Source organism: Erinaceus europaeus, chromosome 3 (genome assembly GCF_950295315.1).
Source record: "Erinaceus europaeus chromosome 3, mEriEur2.1, whole genome shotgun sequence".
Taxonomy (NCBI): Eukaryota; Metazoa; Chordata; class Mammalia; order Eulipotyphla; family Erinaceidae; genus Erinaceus; species Erinaceus europaeus.
Genome location: NC_080164.1, coordinates 5,786,047 through 5,805,095, shown reverse-complemented (window position 1 = coordinate 5,805,095; position 19,049 = coordinate 5,786,047). Strand labels below are relative to the sequence as shown.

Below are 19,049 nucleotides of genomic sequence, written 5' to 3'. Positions count from 1 at the left end.
CTGCTAAGAACATATGTGTACACAGATCTTTATGGATGGGTGTGTTGGGTTCCTTAGGATATATCCCCAGTAAAAGAATTGCAGGATCATAGGGTAGGTCCATTTCTAGCCTTCTGAGAGTTTCCAGACTGTTCTCCACAGAGGTTGGACCAATTGACATTCCCACCAGCAGTGCAGGAGGGTTCCTTTGACCCCACACCCTCTCCAGCATTTGCTGCTGTTCCCTTTTCTCATGTATGACATTCTCACAGGAGTGAAGTGGTATCTCATTGTTGCCTTTATTTGCATTTCTCTGACAATCAAAGACTTGGAGCATTTTTTCATGTGTTTCTCGTCTTTTGGATCTCTTCTGTGGTGAATATTCTGTCCAGGTCTTCCCCCATTTTTGGATGGGGATATTTGTTTTCTTATTGTTGAGTTTGGAAAGCTCTTTATATATTTTAGTTATTAAACTCTTGTCTGATATATGGCATGTAAAGATCTTCTCCCATTCTGTGAGGGGTCTCTTGGTTTGGGTAGTGGTTTCTTTTGCTGTGAAGAAGCTTTTTAATTTGATGTAGTCCCATAGGTTTACACTTGCCTTAGTCTTCTTTGTAATTGGATTTGTTTCACTGAAGATGTCATTAAAATTTATGTGGAAAAGAGTTCTGCCAATATTTTCCTCTAAGTATCTGATAGTTTCTGGTCTAACATTCAAGTCCTTGATTCACTTGGAATTTACTTTTCTATTTGATGAAATATAGTGGTTCAGTTTCATTCTTCTGCATGCTTCAACCCATTTTTTCCAACACCATTTGTTGAAGAGACTCTGCTTTCCCCATTTAATAGTCTGGACACCTTTGTCAAAGATTAGATGTCCATAGGTGTGGGGGCTTACTTCTGGGCTTTCAATTCTATTCCACTGGTCAGTGTGTCTATTCATGTTCCAGTACCAAACAGTTTTGAAGACAATGGTCCTATAATACAATTTGACATCTGGGAGTGTGATGCCTCTATTTCTGTTCTTTCTTCTCAAGATTGTCTTGGCAATTCTAGGTCCTTTCTGGTTCCAGATAAACATTTGTAGCACTTATTCTATTCTCCTAAAAAATGTGGTTGAGATCTTCATGGGGATAGCATTAAATTTAAATGTCTCTAGCTAGTATATACATTTTGATGATGTTAATTCTTCCAACCCATGAACATGGAATATCTTTACACTTCTTTGTGTATTTTTCAATTTCCCTCATAATTTTCAGTATACAAGTCTTTCACTTCTTTGGTTAGGTTTATTCATAGATATTTAATTGTTTTTGTTACTATCATAAAAGGAATTGATTTCTGGATTTCAACTTCTTCTAACTTACTATTTGCATAGAGGAATGCCACTGACTTTTGAATGTTAATTTTGTAACCTGACACCTTACTGTATTGCCTGATGATTTCCAAAAGCATCTTGCTGGATTCCTTAGGTTTTTCTATGTATACTATCATGTCATCTGCAAATAGGGAGAGTTTGACTTCTTCTCTTCCTATCTGTATGCCTTTAATTCCTTGCTCCTGCCTGATTGCTATGGCAAGAACTTCCAACACTATGCTGAATAATAATGGTGATAGTGGACAGCCCTGTATAGTACCTGATCTGAGGGGAAATACTTGCAGTTTTTCACCATTAATTATGATGTTGGCTATAGGTTTGCTATATATAGACTCTATAATATTTACATCTATTCCCATTTTTGTAGTGTTTTGATCATAAAGGGATGTTGTATTTTGTCAAAGGCTTTCGCTGCATCTATTGATATGACCATGTGGTTTTTTGTCTTGCATTTATTGATGTGGTGTATCATGTTGATTGATTTAAGTATATTAAACCAATCTTGCATCCCTGGGATAAACCCCACTTGGTCATGATGAACCATCTTTTTAATATACTGCTGTATCCAGTTGGCTAGAATTCATTTTAGCACCTATGTTCATCAGAGATATTGGTCTGTAGTTTTCTGTTTTGGTGTGTCCCTGTCTGCTTTTGGTATCAAAATGATGTTGGCTTCATAGAATTGGAAGGGAGTATTCCAGTGTCTTCAATCTTCTGGGAGACTTTTAAAAGTAGAGGTATTAGTTCTTCTTTGGCAAACGCTAGAAGAAGAAGAAGTTCTTCTTTGAAGGTTTCGTAGAATTCATCTGTAAAACCATTTGGTCCAAGACTTTTATTTTGGGGGAGGTTTTTGATAACTTTTAATTTCATTAGCTGTGATAGGCCTGTTCATATTATCTAATTCCTTTTCACTTAATTTTGGAAGTTGGTAGGTATCTAGGAAATCATCTGTTTTTCCAGGTTCTCCAGCTTGGTGGCATATAGTTGTTCATAGAAGCCTGAGTTGGAGCACAGTGGCTTAAAAGCCTCTTTTTTTTTTTTCTTCCATGTAGGCTATGGGAGCCTGAGGGCTTTTAAACTCCAAGTAGGCTTCTTAGCTTAATCACTGACTCCTGACCAAGAGATACAGGGGGCGAGGGGGCAGAGATAATGCAGTGGTTATGCAAAGAAACTCTCACAACCCCACCACTAGGCCACCAAGGTAGAGATCTTCTCCTGAGTTTGCTTCCTTAGTTCTCTGTCCCTTGGTGTCAACACAGGACCTCCCCTCCCCTGCTCCTGCTTCTAAGGGCAGTAGCAATGGAGAGAGTTGCATTCCGTGAGTCTTAGGGGAGTCCTCTCCTCCCTTCAGCCATCTTTTTGTTGGTGAAAGAGACTGGAGGTTGTGTCTCAACTGGTAAACTGCCAGGCTGTTAGCAGCCACTTAATCTCTCCCTAGGCTCCTCTCTGTCCATCCGCCACAGGTGTTTTGCACTCACTGGTGATTTGGTGGGTTGCTGAAGTCATTCTAGTCCCATATTGTTGGGGTCCCAGCATTCACCACCTTTGGACATTCTTACAGCTAATTATTTTTAAAATATTTTTTTTATTTGTTAGAGACAGACAGAAATTGAGGGCTGAGGAGACAGCATAATGGTTACACAAACAGTCTCTAATACCTGAGGCTCTGAGGTCCCAGGTTCAATCCCCTGCACCATCATCATCAGGCACAGCTGAGCAGTGTTCTGGTTAAGAAAAAAAATGAAAGAAAGGAGAAAAAGAAAGAAAGAAAAGAAAAAGAAATTGAGAGGGGAGTAGAAGATAGACAGGCCTGCTTCGACACTCATGAGACCCCCCACTCACCCCTGTAGGTGGGAACTGGGAGATTTAACCCAGTCCTTGTGCATTGTAGCCTGTAGGGACATCACCATGGGGTCCCTACTCTACTGATTTTGTCACTGACTTATTTTTTTTACCAGAGCACTGCTCAGTTCTGGTTCATGGAGATAAAGGACTCTAACCTGAGATACCAAGGCTCTGTGGCCTCCCCAGGCCAATTTCTTTCCATTGTGTTTATCTGCTTCTTTATTTATTTATCTTACCACTAGGGTTCTCACTGGGGCTCAGTGTCAGCACTAAAGTCATTGTTCCTGGCAGCTTGATTTTCTTTCGTTCTTGCTTTTTCTCTCTTTCTTCCTATTTTCTTCAATAGGACAGAGAGAAATTGAGGGAAGATAGAAAGGGAGAGAGAGAAAGACCTGCTTCACCGCTTGTGGGGAGTGTTTGGGCATGGCAGTGTAAGTGTTCAATCAGCCTTTTTATTCCAGAAAGAAAGGAGAAAAAGCAAAGAGTTCCCGCAGCCACCGTGGACTTCCAGGTGCCACCACCAACTTGTCCCCACGCGCCACCTGGGCTCCATGGCAGGGCCTCTCACACAGCAGGTGTTTCTCCTTCCTGGTGGGCTACTTCTCAGCTCTTTGGACGTCATTTAATCTATCATTTGCTTAGGGCGCTGACTGTATTATCCCAGGCCGCACGGATCATAAAGCAGGGTGCAGTCTTGCTGCCCTGGGAATCCCAAATTGCTGGGAGCTGGTTGTGGGACAGAGACAGGTGAGGGTGACACGGAGAGAGAGAAGGAGACAGGAAAGAAAGGGAGCGGAGGGGGTAAGGAAGAAAGAAAGGTGGAAAGAGGAACACTCATGAAAGAATGTATCTTTTTCATCGCTCTCCGGTACTCCGTCTCTGAAATGGTTGACTTCTAAGTTTCTTCTACCTGAAATAACCCTAGGCTGTAAAAACAACTCAGATTGGGATTTTTCAAGATACCACCTGACTGATCAGTCAAACCCATGGGATTCAAGTCCCCAAACGGGAATGGAATCCACTGCAACTCAGGTAAAGGATGAATATGGCCCTTGTGGTGTAGAGCAGGTGGTGAGAGGCCCAGGAGGGAAGGCTGTGGCTGATGTGTCGGCCTTGGAGACAAGAGGCCAGAGTTCTGTCCCCAGCAGTCCATGTGCCTGGGTGATTCTCTGGTTCTCTCTCCCTTTCTCTCTCTCTCTCTCTCTCCCTTTCTCTCTCTCCTTTCCTTCCCTCCCTTTTTCTTTCCCTCCCTCCTACTTCCTCTAATTAATCAATGAACAAATAAATCTTAGAAAAACAAAGGGGGGAGGGGAGTTGGGTGGTAGCGCAGTGGGTTAAGTGCACGTGCAAGGACCAGCGTTAGGATCCCGGTTCGAGTCCCCGGCTCCCCACCTGCAGGGGAGTCGCTTCACAGGCGGTGAAGCAGGTCTGTAGGTGTCTGTCTTTCTCTCCCCCTCTCTGTCTTCCCCTCCTCTCTCCATTTCTCTCTGTGCTATCTAACAATGATGATATCAATAACAATGATGACAACAACTACAACAAACAACAAGGGCAACAAAAGGGAAAATAAATACAAAAAAAATTTAAAAAAAAGAAAGAAAGAAAAACAAAGGGGGTGGGCAGGTGGTGGTTCACCTGGTTAAGTGCTCACATTACAGTGCTCAAGGATTCAGGTTCAAACCCCTGGCCCCCACCTGCAGGGGAAAAGCTTCACAAACAGTGAGACAGGGCTGCAGGGGGGTCCTGTCTTTCTCCCTGCCTGTCTCCCACTCCCCCCTCTCAATTTCACTCTACCCAAAATAAATGAACACATTAAAAAAAGGAGAAAACTCTGGAAAAAAATAAGGAGACTGGAAGGTGTCACACATTGCCGAACACCTTGTCCTTCTACACAAGGACCTGGGTTCAAAACCTTTGTCCAGGGAGTTGGGTGGTAACGCAGCGGGTTAAGCACAGGTGGTGCAAAGCGCAAGGGCCGGCTTAAGGATCCTGGGTTCAAGCCCCCGGCTCCCCACCTGCAGGGGAGTCGCTTCACAGGCGGTGAAGCAGGTCTGCAGGTGTCTGTCTTTCTCTCCCCCTCTGTCTTCCCCTCCTCTCTCCATTTCTCTCTGTCCTATCCAACAACAACAACAACAATAAATAAAAAAAAAAAAACCTTTGTCCTCCATCAGCACTGGGGAAGCTTCGCTAGTAACAGAGCAGAGCTACCCATGTCTCTCTTCCTCTCTAACTTCCACTTCCCTGTTAAGTTCTCTTTGCTCTACCCAATTAAAAAAAAAATGAAAATGAAGGAGAAAAAGGTCACCGATAGCAGTGAGTTCACGGTGCAGATGCCTAGTCCAAGCAGTAGCTCCGATGGCAAGAAAAAAAAAAAAAATGAAAAATAAATCATCAGTGATCCTCTGCCCCTTGGGTCTTGTGACCGCTGTCAGTCTTGTGTCTATTATCTGTCTAGCATGACAGACGTACAGTCTCCTAGGTCTGAGGTAGACCAGCAAGCCGGCTTCCTCTAGCAAAGAGCACAGGCAGCCTTGATCCAGCTTGGTCCTTGGTACCCCAGGAGTGTGTTGTGCTGAGAGCAGTGCTGGCGGGAGTCACAGCTGTGACGGCAGAAGGACTGCCCTGACTCCTCTTGCTCTTTATTCCTCTGTCCTCTGCCAGGCTGCAAGCTCTGTGGCAGTGTCAGGGGGTCGGAGGAAGACTTTGAGCTGAGTGGGAGCCAGCCTGCCCTCTAGAAGTTCTAGGAGGGCGATTTTCACAACGATGCGACTTATTTATTGACACAAGATAGGGAAGGAGAGTGAGAGAGAAAGAAGGAGAGCCAGAGCATCACGCTGGCACATGGGGTGGTAGGAATCCAGGTCCAGTGCTCTACTCACTGAGCCACCTGCTAGGACGTTCTCCTAACTCCAGAGTCAGTCCGTGCCTGACACAAAACTGGTTTGCAGGCAGCCTTCCTGAGCAAGGTGAGGGAAAGGGAGAGGGGGAGGAAGAGGAGGAGGGAGAGAGAGAGGGAGAGAGGAGGGGGAGGGAGAGGAGAAGGTAGGGGGAGGGAGAGGATGAGAGGGGAGAGGGACTGGGGAGAAAGGAATGGGAGAGGGTTCTCTTTCAAGGTGACCTCAGTAGGCAGAAGCTGGACAGCCAGGAGCAGGGGATGTGGTGTCCATATCGGGAGAGAGAGGATGCAGGTACGTCTGGGGGCACTGCAGTAAGAGGGTCGGTGAGGGATAGACAGTGGGTGGTGGAGCTCCTATGGGCTGAGTGAGTGGCCTCGGCAGGCTGACTTGCAGGGACTCCCGGGCGTCTCTGCAGAACAGTTCCTGAGCTGCAAAGCTGCCCTTGGCAGGAGAGATTTCTTGAACTGTGTAAAGAGGGACTGGGTTCTGTTGGGATCACAGCAGTCACATTGCAAATGGATCCCCTGGAGAGAAAGGCTCACCCAGGCCCTGTCCAGGCTCAAGGCGGCCCCCCCCCCCCCCCCCCCCCCCGCCTCACTGCAGGGAACTTAGGTACTGGGGCGTTTCCCACCTCTCTTGCTCTAGCCTCTCGTTCCTTATGGAAAAAAGGAGGAAGAGGAGGAGGAGGAAGCAGAGGAGGAGGAGGACGGAAGAGAAGGAGGAGCAGGAGGAGGAAGACAAGGAAAAGCAAGAGGAGGAAGAGAAAGGAGGGGGGAAAAGAGGAGGAAGAGAAGGAAGGAGAAAGAAGAGGAGGAGGAGGAAGAAGAGAAGGAGAAAGAATGGAGGAAGAGAAGGAGGAAGGGGAGGAAGAAGAGGAGGAAGGAGAAAGAAGAGGAGGAAAAGGAGGAGGAAGAAGAGAAAGAAGAGGAAGAAGACAAGGGGGAGAAGGAAGGAAAGGAGGAGCAAAAAGAGGAGGAGGAGGAGGAGGGGTGGGGAGCTGAGGATGGGGTTTCAAAGACTGAGAAGGGTTTTCAAGTCCAGGGACGCAGCGAAGTACTGCTGCATAGGACCTGTGTGCCTGAGACCCCAAACAGCCCCGGTTCAAGTCTGAGCCCCACCACAGGCCAGAGTTGCGCAGGGCTGAGGTCTCTTGTGAAATAAAGTAAAACTCTAAGCAGAGATGGATGAGGGAGACAGCACAATGGTCATGCAGCAAGACCCCTCCCGCTCGAGGCTCCAAAGTCTCCGGTTCAACACCCCCACACTCTCATAAGCCAGAGCTGAGCAGTGGTCTGATGAAAGAGACGGACAGACAGGTTGTTTCCAGCACGGCCATGACTGCTGGAGCTGCCCGTGGCAGTGTACTCAGTGACACACAAATACCATCTCCCACTGACCCTTGTGAAGATGGCCAAGCAGGGAGGGAGCCCCCAGCCTGCTTCGACTTATCTTCTCAGTAAAGCAAGTACTTCTTATGTTTACTTATTATCTGCTAAGGCAGAGAAGTCGAGAGGAAAGGGAGATGGAGAGGCAGCCGTAGCTCTGCTGCACCACTTGTGAAGCTTTCCCCTTGCAAGTGGGGACTTGGGGCTTGAACCCAGGTCCCTTGTTCATGGTAGCATATGGTCATCACTAGCCGGCCCCTGAGCAAAGACTTTTTTTTCTCTTTAATATTTATTTATTCCCTTTTGTTGCCCTTGTTGTTTATTGTTATAGTAATTATTATTATTGTCGTTGTTGGATAGGACAGAAATGGAGAGAGGAGGGGAAGACAGAGAAAGACAGACACCTGCAGACCTGCTTCACAGCTCGTGAAGTGACTCCCCTGCAGGTGGGGAGCCGGGGGCTCGAACCGGGATTCTTGAAGCCATCCTCGCTCTTTGCGCCACGTGCGCTTAGCGCTTAACCCACTTTGCTACCACCGGGCAAAGACTTTAACCACCAATCCCGGAAGAGGAATGAATGGCCAAGTTCCACTGTCACCTCTGAGAAATGGGTGGTGACTTTCAGTTCCAAAAAGCCTGACTGGCAAAGGCATTAAGTCCCCACCAGGAGAGGCCCAGGAACGTCATAGTTAAGGCCCCAGAGTGGAGAGGTCAGCACCCCCCTTGAGACATAAATACCCACCCAAATGCCCGTCTGCCAATAGGGTCGAAGCACCCATCAGGCAGAAGAGACCTGGAACAGGAGGTGGTACAGTGGGTAGAGCTGGACCAAAATTGCTTGAGTTCAATCTCATTTAGCTTCTTTTTAAAGGAAACGGAATTTATCACCTTCTTAGTCTGACAAGAGAGGTGCCTGGCTGTTTATTTTAATGAATGAAACAGAAAGGCGGGCACTGGAGCTCCATGGAGGACTGAACCTGGGACCTCAGAGCCTTAGTCATGAAAACGTTGTGTCATCAGCATACTGTCCCCGCCCAGCCTCTTTTTTCTTTTTTAAAAGTACATTTACTTGGGCCAGGTGGTGGCACACCTGGTTGAGCACACGTTACAGTGTGCAAGGACCCAGGTTCAATCCCCTGGTTCCCACCTGCAGAGGGAAAGCTTCACAAGTGGTGAAGCAGGGCTGCAGGTGTCTCCCTCCCTATCATCCCCTTCTCTCTCAATTTCTACCTGTCTCTATCCAATAAATAAATTAAAAAAATACATTTACTTACTTATTATTGGGTAGACTCAGAGAGAAATTAAGAGGGGAAGGAGATACCAGAAGGAGTCAGAGACACAGACACCTGCAGTCCTGGCTTCACCATCATTCCGCCACCTCCACCACAACTGGGGAACTGGGGCCTTGAACCTGGGTCCTTGCACACTGTAATGTGTGTGCTTAACCAGGTGCACCACCATCTACACCCACACCCAGTCTCCTTTCTCTTATAAACACCAAAGCACTCAGGGAGACGATGGGTCTGGAGTGGATGCTGGGGCCCTGGACCCAAGCTGGGGGTGAGAGTATCTTGCAAGACATCTTGTACCAATAAAATAAGGAAAAAGAAAACCCAGATAGCACCCCCCCCGACCCACACACACCCAGTCCTGGTTCACATGGTCAGTCTGCTGCAGCTCAACTCCATTAAGTGGCCAGCACTGTGTCTCTGTTAGTCGGGACAAGTGGCATAGTGGGCCCTCCTGCAGATGCCAGAGTCTTCTGAGGAAGCCAAGTCCCTAGTCAGTACTGGGACTGTTCAAAGCTGCCGCTTAAGGGATCGAGTTTAATTATAAAGCTATTCCGGAGGAAAACAAGTTGCATCATTTAATTGCTATTTATTTTCATAAACATGAGGTATTTCAAAGTGCTATAAGATGCAGCACTAAATATATACATTTTGAAGAAATTAAACACAGAACTTTGCATTTACCCAGTTCTATGCACCAAAACATGAACAAATACATTAACAGGAAGAAAAAAAAAAAAAAAAACAGGCTAGGAAAAAAAAAAGGCATATATATATAGTAAATTTCTTTACAAAAGTTTCTTAGTTCAAAAAGTGATAAAGTAATATCTACTCAAAACTTTCCCAACTCATTTTCATACGAAAATATAAGTATCAAATTTAGTTTGTTTCAACATCATACTAGAGTATGCAGGCAGTGTAAGAATTAGTACAGTACAGAAGAGGCCAACAATATATCTGTATGCAAAACATGCCCCTCAAACATTGAGGTATTACAGTACTTAGGTATGAACTTCCAGTCTGAAACTGGCCACGAAAGCCACCTCATTACCCAGGGCGCATACAAAAAAAAAAAAAAGAAAGAAAGAAAAAAACAGCTGTGGTGTGTCAGTGGTATTTACATGTGTTCCCTGGGGGTTTCTTTAAAGGCAAACCCCATCATGGCATCTGTTGGAACTTAAGCACCATTTTTTTTCCCCCTTTAAAAAAAAAAAAAAGGAAAGATGATTCTGTTGTCTGGAAGACTTGAGAATCAGCCAAGGTGACCGCCTTCCACAGCCCAAGTGTCACTGCGACCAGTGTCGGAGGAGCAAGGGGGCGGCAGGAGACTTCCAGTCCTCCTCTCCTTCACCCCAGAAGCCCGCAAAAGTCCTGGGTTCCCGACCCAGGCTGCTGAAAACTCCCCGGGTGGGGTGGAAGAAGAGGAAGAGGAGGACGAAGAGGAAGAAGGAGGGAAGCAGGAATGGAAGGTAAAAACCCACATTCTTAATGTCAACACAAGGTTCTTTTTTTAAAAAAAAAAATGTGCAAAGTGGCAGAGTCTGTCCGGGATGGGTGAGAACCGTTCTTTTTTTTTTTTTTTTTTTTTTTCTTTTCCTTCTGTTGTTGCTGTTGTTTCTGTTTTTAGCAAGTCCGCGCGGCCTCCATCCGCTTGAGCAGGTGTTTCTGGCGGGCCTGCAGCTTCTCCTTGACCTGCAGTAGCCGGCTCTCCTCGGCCTGCAGGGCGAGCACGTAGTCGGTGGCCTTCTTGAGGATGACCACTTTGGCCGCCTTGTCGTTGCTCACCAGCTCGGGTACATGGTCCCTGAGGGTGAGGAAGCTGGACCGCAGGTCGTTGCGGCGCTGGCGCTCCAAGATGTTGTGGTTGCGGCGGCGCTCGCTGTCCTCCGAGTCAGAGTTGCGGGGGCTCAGATTCTTGGGCTTGGGCGGCGCGGAGGAGGAGGAGGCGGCGGCGGCTGCGCCCCCGCTCCTGGGGGGCCTGGGGGACACCTCGCTTCTCATCTTCTTCTGGGGCGGCGCGTCCTCGTTCTCCACGAAGGGAGACGGGGCCGCGTAGTTGTGCTGCTGGTGGATGGGGACGCAGCGTTTGAGGATCAGCTCGCCGCCGCTGGCCGGCTGGGTGCGGCTGGCACCCAAGGGTGCGAAGGGTGCAGCGGCGCTCTTGGGGCGCACGGTGATGGTGAAGGTGGTGACGGCCTTGCTGTGGGGGCTGGATGACGAGCGTCTCCTCTCCACCGTCACCACGTCGATTTCCTCCTCCTCGTCTTCCTCCTCATCCTCTTCATCGTCTGCGAGAGAAGCGGAGGAGAATTGAACCCTTATTTTATTTCTTCCTTAATTTATTAGAGACACACAGAAGTTGAGAAAAGGGGGACAGAGGCATCTGCGGCCCTGCTTCACCACTCGCCAAGCTTTGCCCCTGCAGGTGGGAAGCAGGGGCTTGAACCCGGGTCCTTGTGCACTGTGATGTGAGCACTTAAACAGCCTCCCGGCCTCTGGAATGGAACTGTCCTGCGCAGACTTACATGTTAACCTGAGGATCCCCTCACAGCCTGCCCTGGGCAGAGGGGCCATCACACACACACACACACACACACCCCACCCCGGGGATGGTCTCAAGTCGAGTCTAGGCCTGGGGATGCAGGAGTCTCTGAGGTCCCAGGTTCAATCCCCAGCACCACCAATCAGCCAGAGCTCAGCAGGGTTCTGGAGTGCGTGTCTCTCTCTCACACTATCTATCTCTCTGATAAAAATAATTTAAACAGTTAAGATCTATATACACTGACCGCCCCCTCCCCAAAGTCCCGGTGCAGCCAGATCCCCCATGCCCACCCCAGTTCACAGGGTGGCAGGTGGTACCAAGAGCAAGAACCTGGGTGTGGAGGCCAGGTCGATGCTTGACAGCAAAACAGCTGTGTGACCCTGGGCACCAACTCTGCCTTTCTAAGCCCCGGTCTCCGGCCATTTCATGGAGAAAGCACCAGGGTGGTCTAGACTGGGGCGATTATCAAGGCAGGTGGATCATGCAATGACAGCTTCCCACCCGCAGACCCCCACCACACTCGACACCTGACACACACACTACCTCTCTAGCCAAGAATCGACCTTCCGGGATTTTGCCCTAAGTGACTGAGAGAAGTCACTTGCCTTCCACCAGACCATTGGGTTCCTAGGAATGCAGCCCGGGTCCTAACAAAGACTAGGGCTTCATTACAAAGTTGTAATCCACAGCCCCACCCCCAGGTGGGAGCCCCCCTCTCTTCCCAATAAAGACAACAAGGGTCAAGCAGTAGGATCCAGCTGCCTCTTCCCCTTCTCTCACTTGCTACTAGGCGGGGAGAGAAGATTGTTTAAAATGCAAGCATGGAAAATCAAAACACATCTCCTGCTTGATCTGAAGGGGACCGGAAAGCTGAACAATTGCTGGATTTGTTCTAAAGCTGAAATGGGAGGCTGTTCCAGCAGTCTGTGGGTCCCTTTAAGCCCGTGTTTTGGTTTTCTGCCAAGAAGACAGCTGTTGGGAGGAAGTGCTCCCTCACCAAAGCTGTCAAGGCACCGACATTAAAGGGACAGTGAGCCCTTTCCAATGGGGGGGGGGGGCGCTTCCTTCCAGGACTCTTAAGAGGAATCTGTCCTCTTTAGGAAATTTAGGCCTTTTTTTTTTTTTTTTCCTTTCAATCAGGTTTACTGAAAGCAGTGATTTTTCAAATGCCTGTAGCCCCTAGCTCCACAGATCCGGTTATTCAAGCATTTGGGTTAAGTGTTTACCTGCGAAGGCCCAGGGGCAAGGCCCAGGGTGTCAACTCCCAGCCTCGGATTTCAGACACACCCACACAATAGGACTAATCCCTGAGTGCTCAGGGGTGAGGGTGGGGGTGGGGTCTCGGCTAAGGGCGCTGGGCCCCGCAGAAAATGCTATTCCGATCTCTCTCCAATTAGCCCTGGAATTCCACAGTAGACCAAACCCGACCCAGTTCTCCCCCGCACTCCGGAAAGGGGGCGGCTCCCTGGATGAGTGTGTACACAGCCTGCGGCGGGACCCGCAGGCGGACTGCGGGAGGGAGGGGCGCCGCACCCCCCAGGCCCGGTCACCCGCAGGCCTGCACACCGCCGCCTGCCGGCGGTTCACCAGAAGCGCAGAGCCCACCCCCCACCCAGGGAGGGAGTTCCAAGGACTGAGCTTCGGTGGGCTGGAGGAGGGGCGCAACCCCACCCCAACTTCCTGCGCCCTAAGACTGGGGTTTTGTCTCGGGGCGGGGGGGGGGGGAAGTCCCGCTTCTCGCCCGGGGGCCGGCGGCGGGTCCCTTGCAACCCCACTCAGGCTTCTGAGCGGCTGGCGACCCCCAAACACCCACCCGGATGGCAGCACCCAAGTTTGCTGACTGCAGGGTGGAGGCGGCTAGGCTGGTCCCCCGGGCAGAAGGGACCTCACAGTCCAGGTGAGCCGCTGCGACAGCCGCAGTGTCTTTCTTCTGCCTCCCTCCCCACCCCGCGCACACGCACAGTAACAAAAGGTGCGCGGACCCCCCAGGTCCCCAATTGCGAGCGCCCCCCACCCCCCAGCCCGAGCCTCGCTCGCAGCGTCCGTACCTGAGTCGCTCAGGGTGTCCTCTCCCGAGGTGCTGAGAGCCTTGTCGCCGGCGCGCTGGGAGGCGGCGCCCGGGGTGCGGGCCGGGGTCGGGGCGCTCGCCCCTTGGGGGGCCGCTGTGCCCACCCCGGGGGGCCCGGCCGGGGCGCTGGGCGCCGGCTCGCGCTTGGTGACCGGGAAGGGGAAGACCACCGCGGGGTCCACGCACTCGGCCGGCGGGGGCGCGAGCGGGGCTGGCAGGGCGGCGGGGGCGCGGCCCGCGGCAGGACTGGAGGCCCCCCCGGAGGAGGCGGGCGCGGGCGCGGCGGGGGGCTGCCCGCGGCCCAGCTGCAGCTTCTCGCTCACGGCTCGCTCCAGCTTCTCCCGGGCCGAGAAACCGCTCCACATACAGTCCTGCAGGATCACCGGGTTGGGGGTGAGACCGCCCAGGCCCCCCAGGCCGAAGGCGTCCTCGTCGGCCGGGCTGCCCCACAGGTCGGCCTCGGGCAGCAGCATCTCCGTGGTCCAGGAGGCGGTGTCCAGGACTTGCTCCTGGAAGGCGCGGCTGGGTGACAGAGGGGGGGTCGGCAGCAGCTCAAACTTCTTCCAGATGTCCTCCCCCGGGGGCGTGGAGTCAGGGCCCCCGAAGTAGAAGTCGTCCTCGTCGGGGTAGAAGCAGGGCTGCAGCGAGTCGAACTCGAGGTCGGGGTTCTTGTGCACCATCCCGGGCATGGTGGGCATGGTGGGCGCGGAGCGGCTCGGCATGGGCGCGCCTCCCCGCCGGCCAGCGAGCGCTCCTCGCCTCGCCTCGCCCTGCAGTTCGGGGGTGCTTCCTTCCCGCGAGGGTGGGGACAGGGGCCCCTGCGCCGACCTGCAGCCCTGCAAAGGACACGCGTACACACCACGAGAGGGTCGGTCAGCGAGCCCGAATAGGTGTGTGCATGGGGGGGCAGGAGGACAGGCAGCGGGGCGCCCCCCCCCGCTCCCCCCTGTGCACCCCGCTCCGCCCAGCGCTCCCAAAGGTGGTGGAAGTTGTGTCTTTCGCTCTCATCCCTCCCTGTCTCCTTTTGTGAACAAGCTGTCTCCGACAGGGATGGGAGGGGGCCGGCAGATGCGGAGTTGGGGTGGTGGTGGGGGGCGGGGGGCCGGGCTCCGGCAACTTTGCAAACTGCCGCTTCATTCACACAAGGCGCTGCCCGCGGGCGGGCTGCAGAACTCCAGCTCGCCCCCCTCCCTCCATGCTCTGAGGTGGGGCGTGCTGCTCTAAGCCAGCCAGGGGCCCCTGCAAGGAAAGGGAGGACCCTGCAGCACCCCCCCCCCCGCGCTTCCCCACTCGTCAAATTGTAACCTTGGGAGTGCAAAGGCGAGCGGGGGGTGTGTGTGTGGGGGGGGGGGGGAAGTAGCAAAGTTTGCACCCAGGAAAGCCGCAGACCCAGCCCTGGAGACGCAACAACCCGCCCCCGGAATGCACAAGCCTGCCCCCACCCCCTCCAGCCCCCCGAGTCTCCGCAGAGACGCCCCATGGCATTTGCCCGCTGCAAGGAGGGTGCTGGCAGCCGCTGCTGCTCTGACCCCACCCCTGCACTCCCAGACCCCCAACAATGTCCTTGCCCTGCGAGGCGAGTCTGCGCCCCCGTTCCGGGGAGCTTGTTGGGGGGCGCCGGGAAGAGCCGCCGTGACCCAGATTGCTGGGCGGCCGCCTCGCCCTGCCTGCGCCCCCGGCTCTCCTCCTTCCGGGGGGCACCCTGGGAGACTCACCCCGGCTTCGGGGAGGGGGACGCCCGGGCTCCGGGGTGTTGTGGAGGAGGGCGATGGAGCCATTCCCAGCTCCACGACAAGGGCCGGCAGAGACCCGGGGCGGGTCTCTCTTCCAGCCGGGGGCTTTGGGGACTGCAGCTGGGAAAGCCCTCCGGCCCCCTCCCCCGCAGATGGTTTTGTTTGGGAAGCAGACAGCAGCGGTCCCCCAGCCCCCGGCAGATGGGGCGCCCCGGGCTCGCCCGCTGTGCACCCGGGGTCCTTACCTCCCGCCCGGCGCCGGGGGTCCGGAGGCCACTGCGCGCCGGGGGTCTCGGGGCGGCCGGGGAGGAGGGGTGGTCCTCGGGGGGCGCCCGGCTCGCGCTCGCTCGGCTGCAGCCCCGCTCCCGCTCCCAGGAGCCCCCCGCATCCACCCGGCGCGTCCAGACAGATGACTGTCACTGCTGCGCTTTGAAGCTCGGGGATATTATTAACCGAGAGCCTGACACACCCGGGGGGCGGGGAGAGGGGCTGCGGCACCGCGGAGGGGGAGGGGCGGGGCGGGGCGAGCGGCGCGGATGGGCCCGCCCCCTCATTACCATAAACCAGGGCGGGGCCTCTGCTTTCGCGCCAAAAGCCACTTGCTTTTCTTCTGTGCAGAGAGGAGGCTGCAGAGCCCGAGGTGGGGGCCCCCCCACACCCCCCAGCCCTGCAGACCCCCGGCTGGCAACCGCAGCCCCCGCCACCCTTCCGAGCACCGCCGGCCCGGGGAGGGGTTGGGGGGTGGGGACATCTTGATCTCCCAATAGAAACCTTAGGGGAGAAGGGGGGGGGCTCTGGCGGGGTGCCGTTGGGAGGTTGGGAGGCCAGACCCAGCTGCCCGAGCCTGTAACAGGGTGACCACCCGCCTCCCAGGAGGCTGGCTAGAAACAGGGGTGCCACCCAGAGAGCGAGAGAGAGAGAGCGCGGGGTGGGTGCCTAGATTGGGCATCGGGAGCAGAGGGGCGCCCCCCTGGTTTGGAAATAAGTAATAACCGCGGGCTTTGAGGGTGGCGCCGCGGTGGTTTCTTCGGCCGAAAGCGACACCTCGCGGAGACCGAGCAGAAAGCGGGGTGGTGCGGCCGGGGCTGGGGCCACCCTGCAGCCGCGCGGGGCTGGGGCGGGGGGCGCGCGGGGCCAGCACCCCGGCCGCTGCGAGGAGACCTTCCTGGCGTGGGAGCTGGGGCTCAAACCTGGATACCTGGCCTCGGCTAAAATAAAATTCAAAAGATCCTTGCAAGAGGGGTTGGGGGGGGGGGCTGCTGGGCCAGCCTGTATCTCGGCTTCCTCCACTGGGACTGGGATTAGGAAATGGTGTTGCCCACGCAGCGTTATTTGCTGCAAGAAAAAATAAATAAATAAAATCCGCTCTGGGAGCGCTTCCTCTATTACTGTTATTCCCAGATCCTGACACGACCTGTTATTATCCAGATCTTCCGGGGGAAGTTACCCCCCACCTCGCCCCCCAAATCCGACCTCAGTGACTGACTCCCTCACACACACACACACACCCCCATCGGGCGAGCTGACATGTGTGACTGCTGGGGGAAGGGGTGAGTACACAATATTAGCCCCACACACACACACGCACACACCCCCAAACAACCCAGCGAATGAACCCCCAGACCCTCGGAGGCTGCCACCTTAAGACCAAATACACAACCTGCTTGGGTCTGGCCTTGAAAAGCATTCCAAGGATTGTTGGGGGGAGGGGAGCCCGCCCCATGCCCCATCCCCCACCCCCCCACCCCCATCGGGGTGGGAAAGCTTCTTCACCCCCCCCCCCCCCCGCCCCAACTGGAAATGCTACCCATCCCGCTTTTCACCTCGGCTTTCAAGACAGTCACGGATGATCTTCCCGGGGGTCAGGGGGCAGCCTGTCAAATGCGCGCGGATTAGCATTTGTGAACACTCCCGCCGACCCGCGGATTCCCAGGGATCTGGGAAGCGGCCCATGAATTGGCGCTGAGCGGCCCTTCCAAACACCTTTCTTATTATTATATCCCTCCCTGGTGGAAAGCGCCTCACCTATGCAAAAGCGCTTGACACCCCACCCCACTTCTGCTCCCCCCTCCGGCCCTGACTCAGGAGGCTTAGTCAAGCCCCCTTCCCAGCTTCCTGAATTTTCTTTGGGAGTACTTAACCCTCCTTTGTAATTATACAGCTGCCGAGGAGTATGTGTTTAATGCCTTCTTCTTTCCCTGTGGCCCTGTGGAGAAGCTGGCTGGCTGTCTCTCTCACTAGATCTGAGAGTTTCTGGAGAACAACAACAAAGACTGTCTGCTTTGCTCAGGAGGTATCTTCCAGCAAAACAAGGGCGCTTGGCAACAATACATAGTCCACAATGTGATTCAAGGCAGAGATGCCCGGGTGAATCTTAAGGCATCCAGTTCCTCCCAGATAGTTTCTAGTGATCAGCCAGCCACACAGAGAGAAGGAAATGAGTGTCATTCAAGAACCTTCTTCAATCCTCCGCCACCTCACCCACCCACAGCGGCAGCTCCAGAAAGAATACCAATGCCTGCCCGGTCCTTTCACCAAAATGGCAGGTCAACGGATGCCTTTGGCTGTTTGGCCATCCTCCCTCTGTCTTCCCTCCTCCTGACTCTGCCCCCTCACACTTGTCCTTTGTCAAGAATAAAGTGTAGCAGGAAAGGAGGAACTCCGAGAGAGACACATGGTTACTCTGTGCAAAGCTAATCGTGCGTCCTTCCTGGATCTCAATCTCTAATCTCCTTTTCACCCAAGCCAGTAATTACTAACAAGTCTGAATTTGCAAGTTAACAGAACGATAAAATTCACCAAGTGTTTATTGGGACCCTCCTCTTGCAGATGGGGATGGAAGGAATCTTGCTCCTGCTCTTACCTTGCCTTGCTCCTGGGCTCCGGAAAGATTCCTCTGGGGGAAAGAAAAAAAAAACTGACTTTGTGGGTGCACAGCAAATAAATTTTGGGGTTTGTTTTTGCACCCTCCTGTCACCCAGATTCAGAGCAGAGGCAAGCAAACTCCAGCTGCTAAAAGCTTGTCAATGATAGAAGAAGATGGACAGAATCTAGCTTAAAAATTAGGAAAAATTTTTTTAAAAAGGTGAATATTCTAGTTTCAAATCTTTTCTTTGTTTAGAACAAAGCAAACCCACCTTCACAATGTCTAGACACCCTGACTTACAGATCTAGCAGGAATGTCACAACTTCTCTTAGGAACTTCCCTGGATCCCATCCCCCCACACACACACACAACACATACACTTTTGTTGTTGTTGTTAAGTAATTTTCAAAGTTCTGACTTTTCCTCTGGAGTAGAATAAAGCTGTCTCCCTCGACCACCCAACTGCAAGTCAATAAATGCTTGAACTGAAGACTGCTCATGAAGAAAAATGCAGACCTGTAAGAATATCAGGAGGAAAAGTCAGTCCAGCTTTCCAAGACACAGCACCACTGCTGATGACATGGAAATACAAGCTTCCGGTGAAAGCAGATGCTAGACAGCGTCAAAGAGAAAAGTTGTCTCTCAGAGGAGAGACGTCTACCTTGTGGATACTCATAATCCCTACACTTGGAACAGAAAAAAACAGATCCATAGGTAGTTCACTGAACAGGAAGTGCCAAGTATTCTTTAACAGGAAAAGATTTCACTAGTAATCAGGGGAATGCAAATTCAGCCTCTAGGAGATGAACGTTTGAGGGGGGGGGGGTCTAGCAGATTGGGAAAGTCCCCAGCCCAGAGTCAGAGCCAGCCCACTCCCCCCAGTCCATCCTGTGAGACAGAATAGAACAGATACACAAATTATACCAGCAAGGTGGATGGATCTGTCTCCGCATGGTTCCTAACAGCAAAAATATTGTCAACAGTCTAAAGGGAGCGTGAGAGAGGAACGGTTGAATGTATCCCCCAACAGTGATGGAATAATGTGTAGTCACTAAAAAGAATGTGTC

The 19,049-nt window shown here is 52.7% G+C and overlaps 1 protein-coding gene across 1 annotated transcript; it reads right to left on the bottom strand.

Moving 5' to 3' along the window:
- Positions 1–9,346: 9,346 nt before the first annotated feature.
- On the bottom strand, positions 9,347–15,493 carry MYCN (MYCN proto-oncogene, bHLH transcription factor). Its single transcript, XM_060186583.1, has 3 exons — positions 15,362–15,493; positions 13,364–14,219; positions 9,347–11,061 (listed from the first exon to the last, which is right to left on the bottom strand). The coding sequence occupies exons 2-3, from the start codon at positions 14,103–14,105 to the stop codon at positions 10,397–10,399; spliced, it is 1,407 nt and encodes a 468-aa protein (XP_060042566.1). The 5' UTR covers positions 14,106–14,219; positions 15,362–15,493; the 3' UTR covers positions 9,347–10,396.
- Between the last annotated feature and the right edge of the window lie 3,556 nt (positions 15,494–19,049).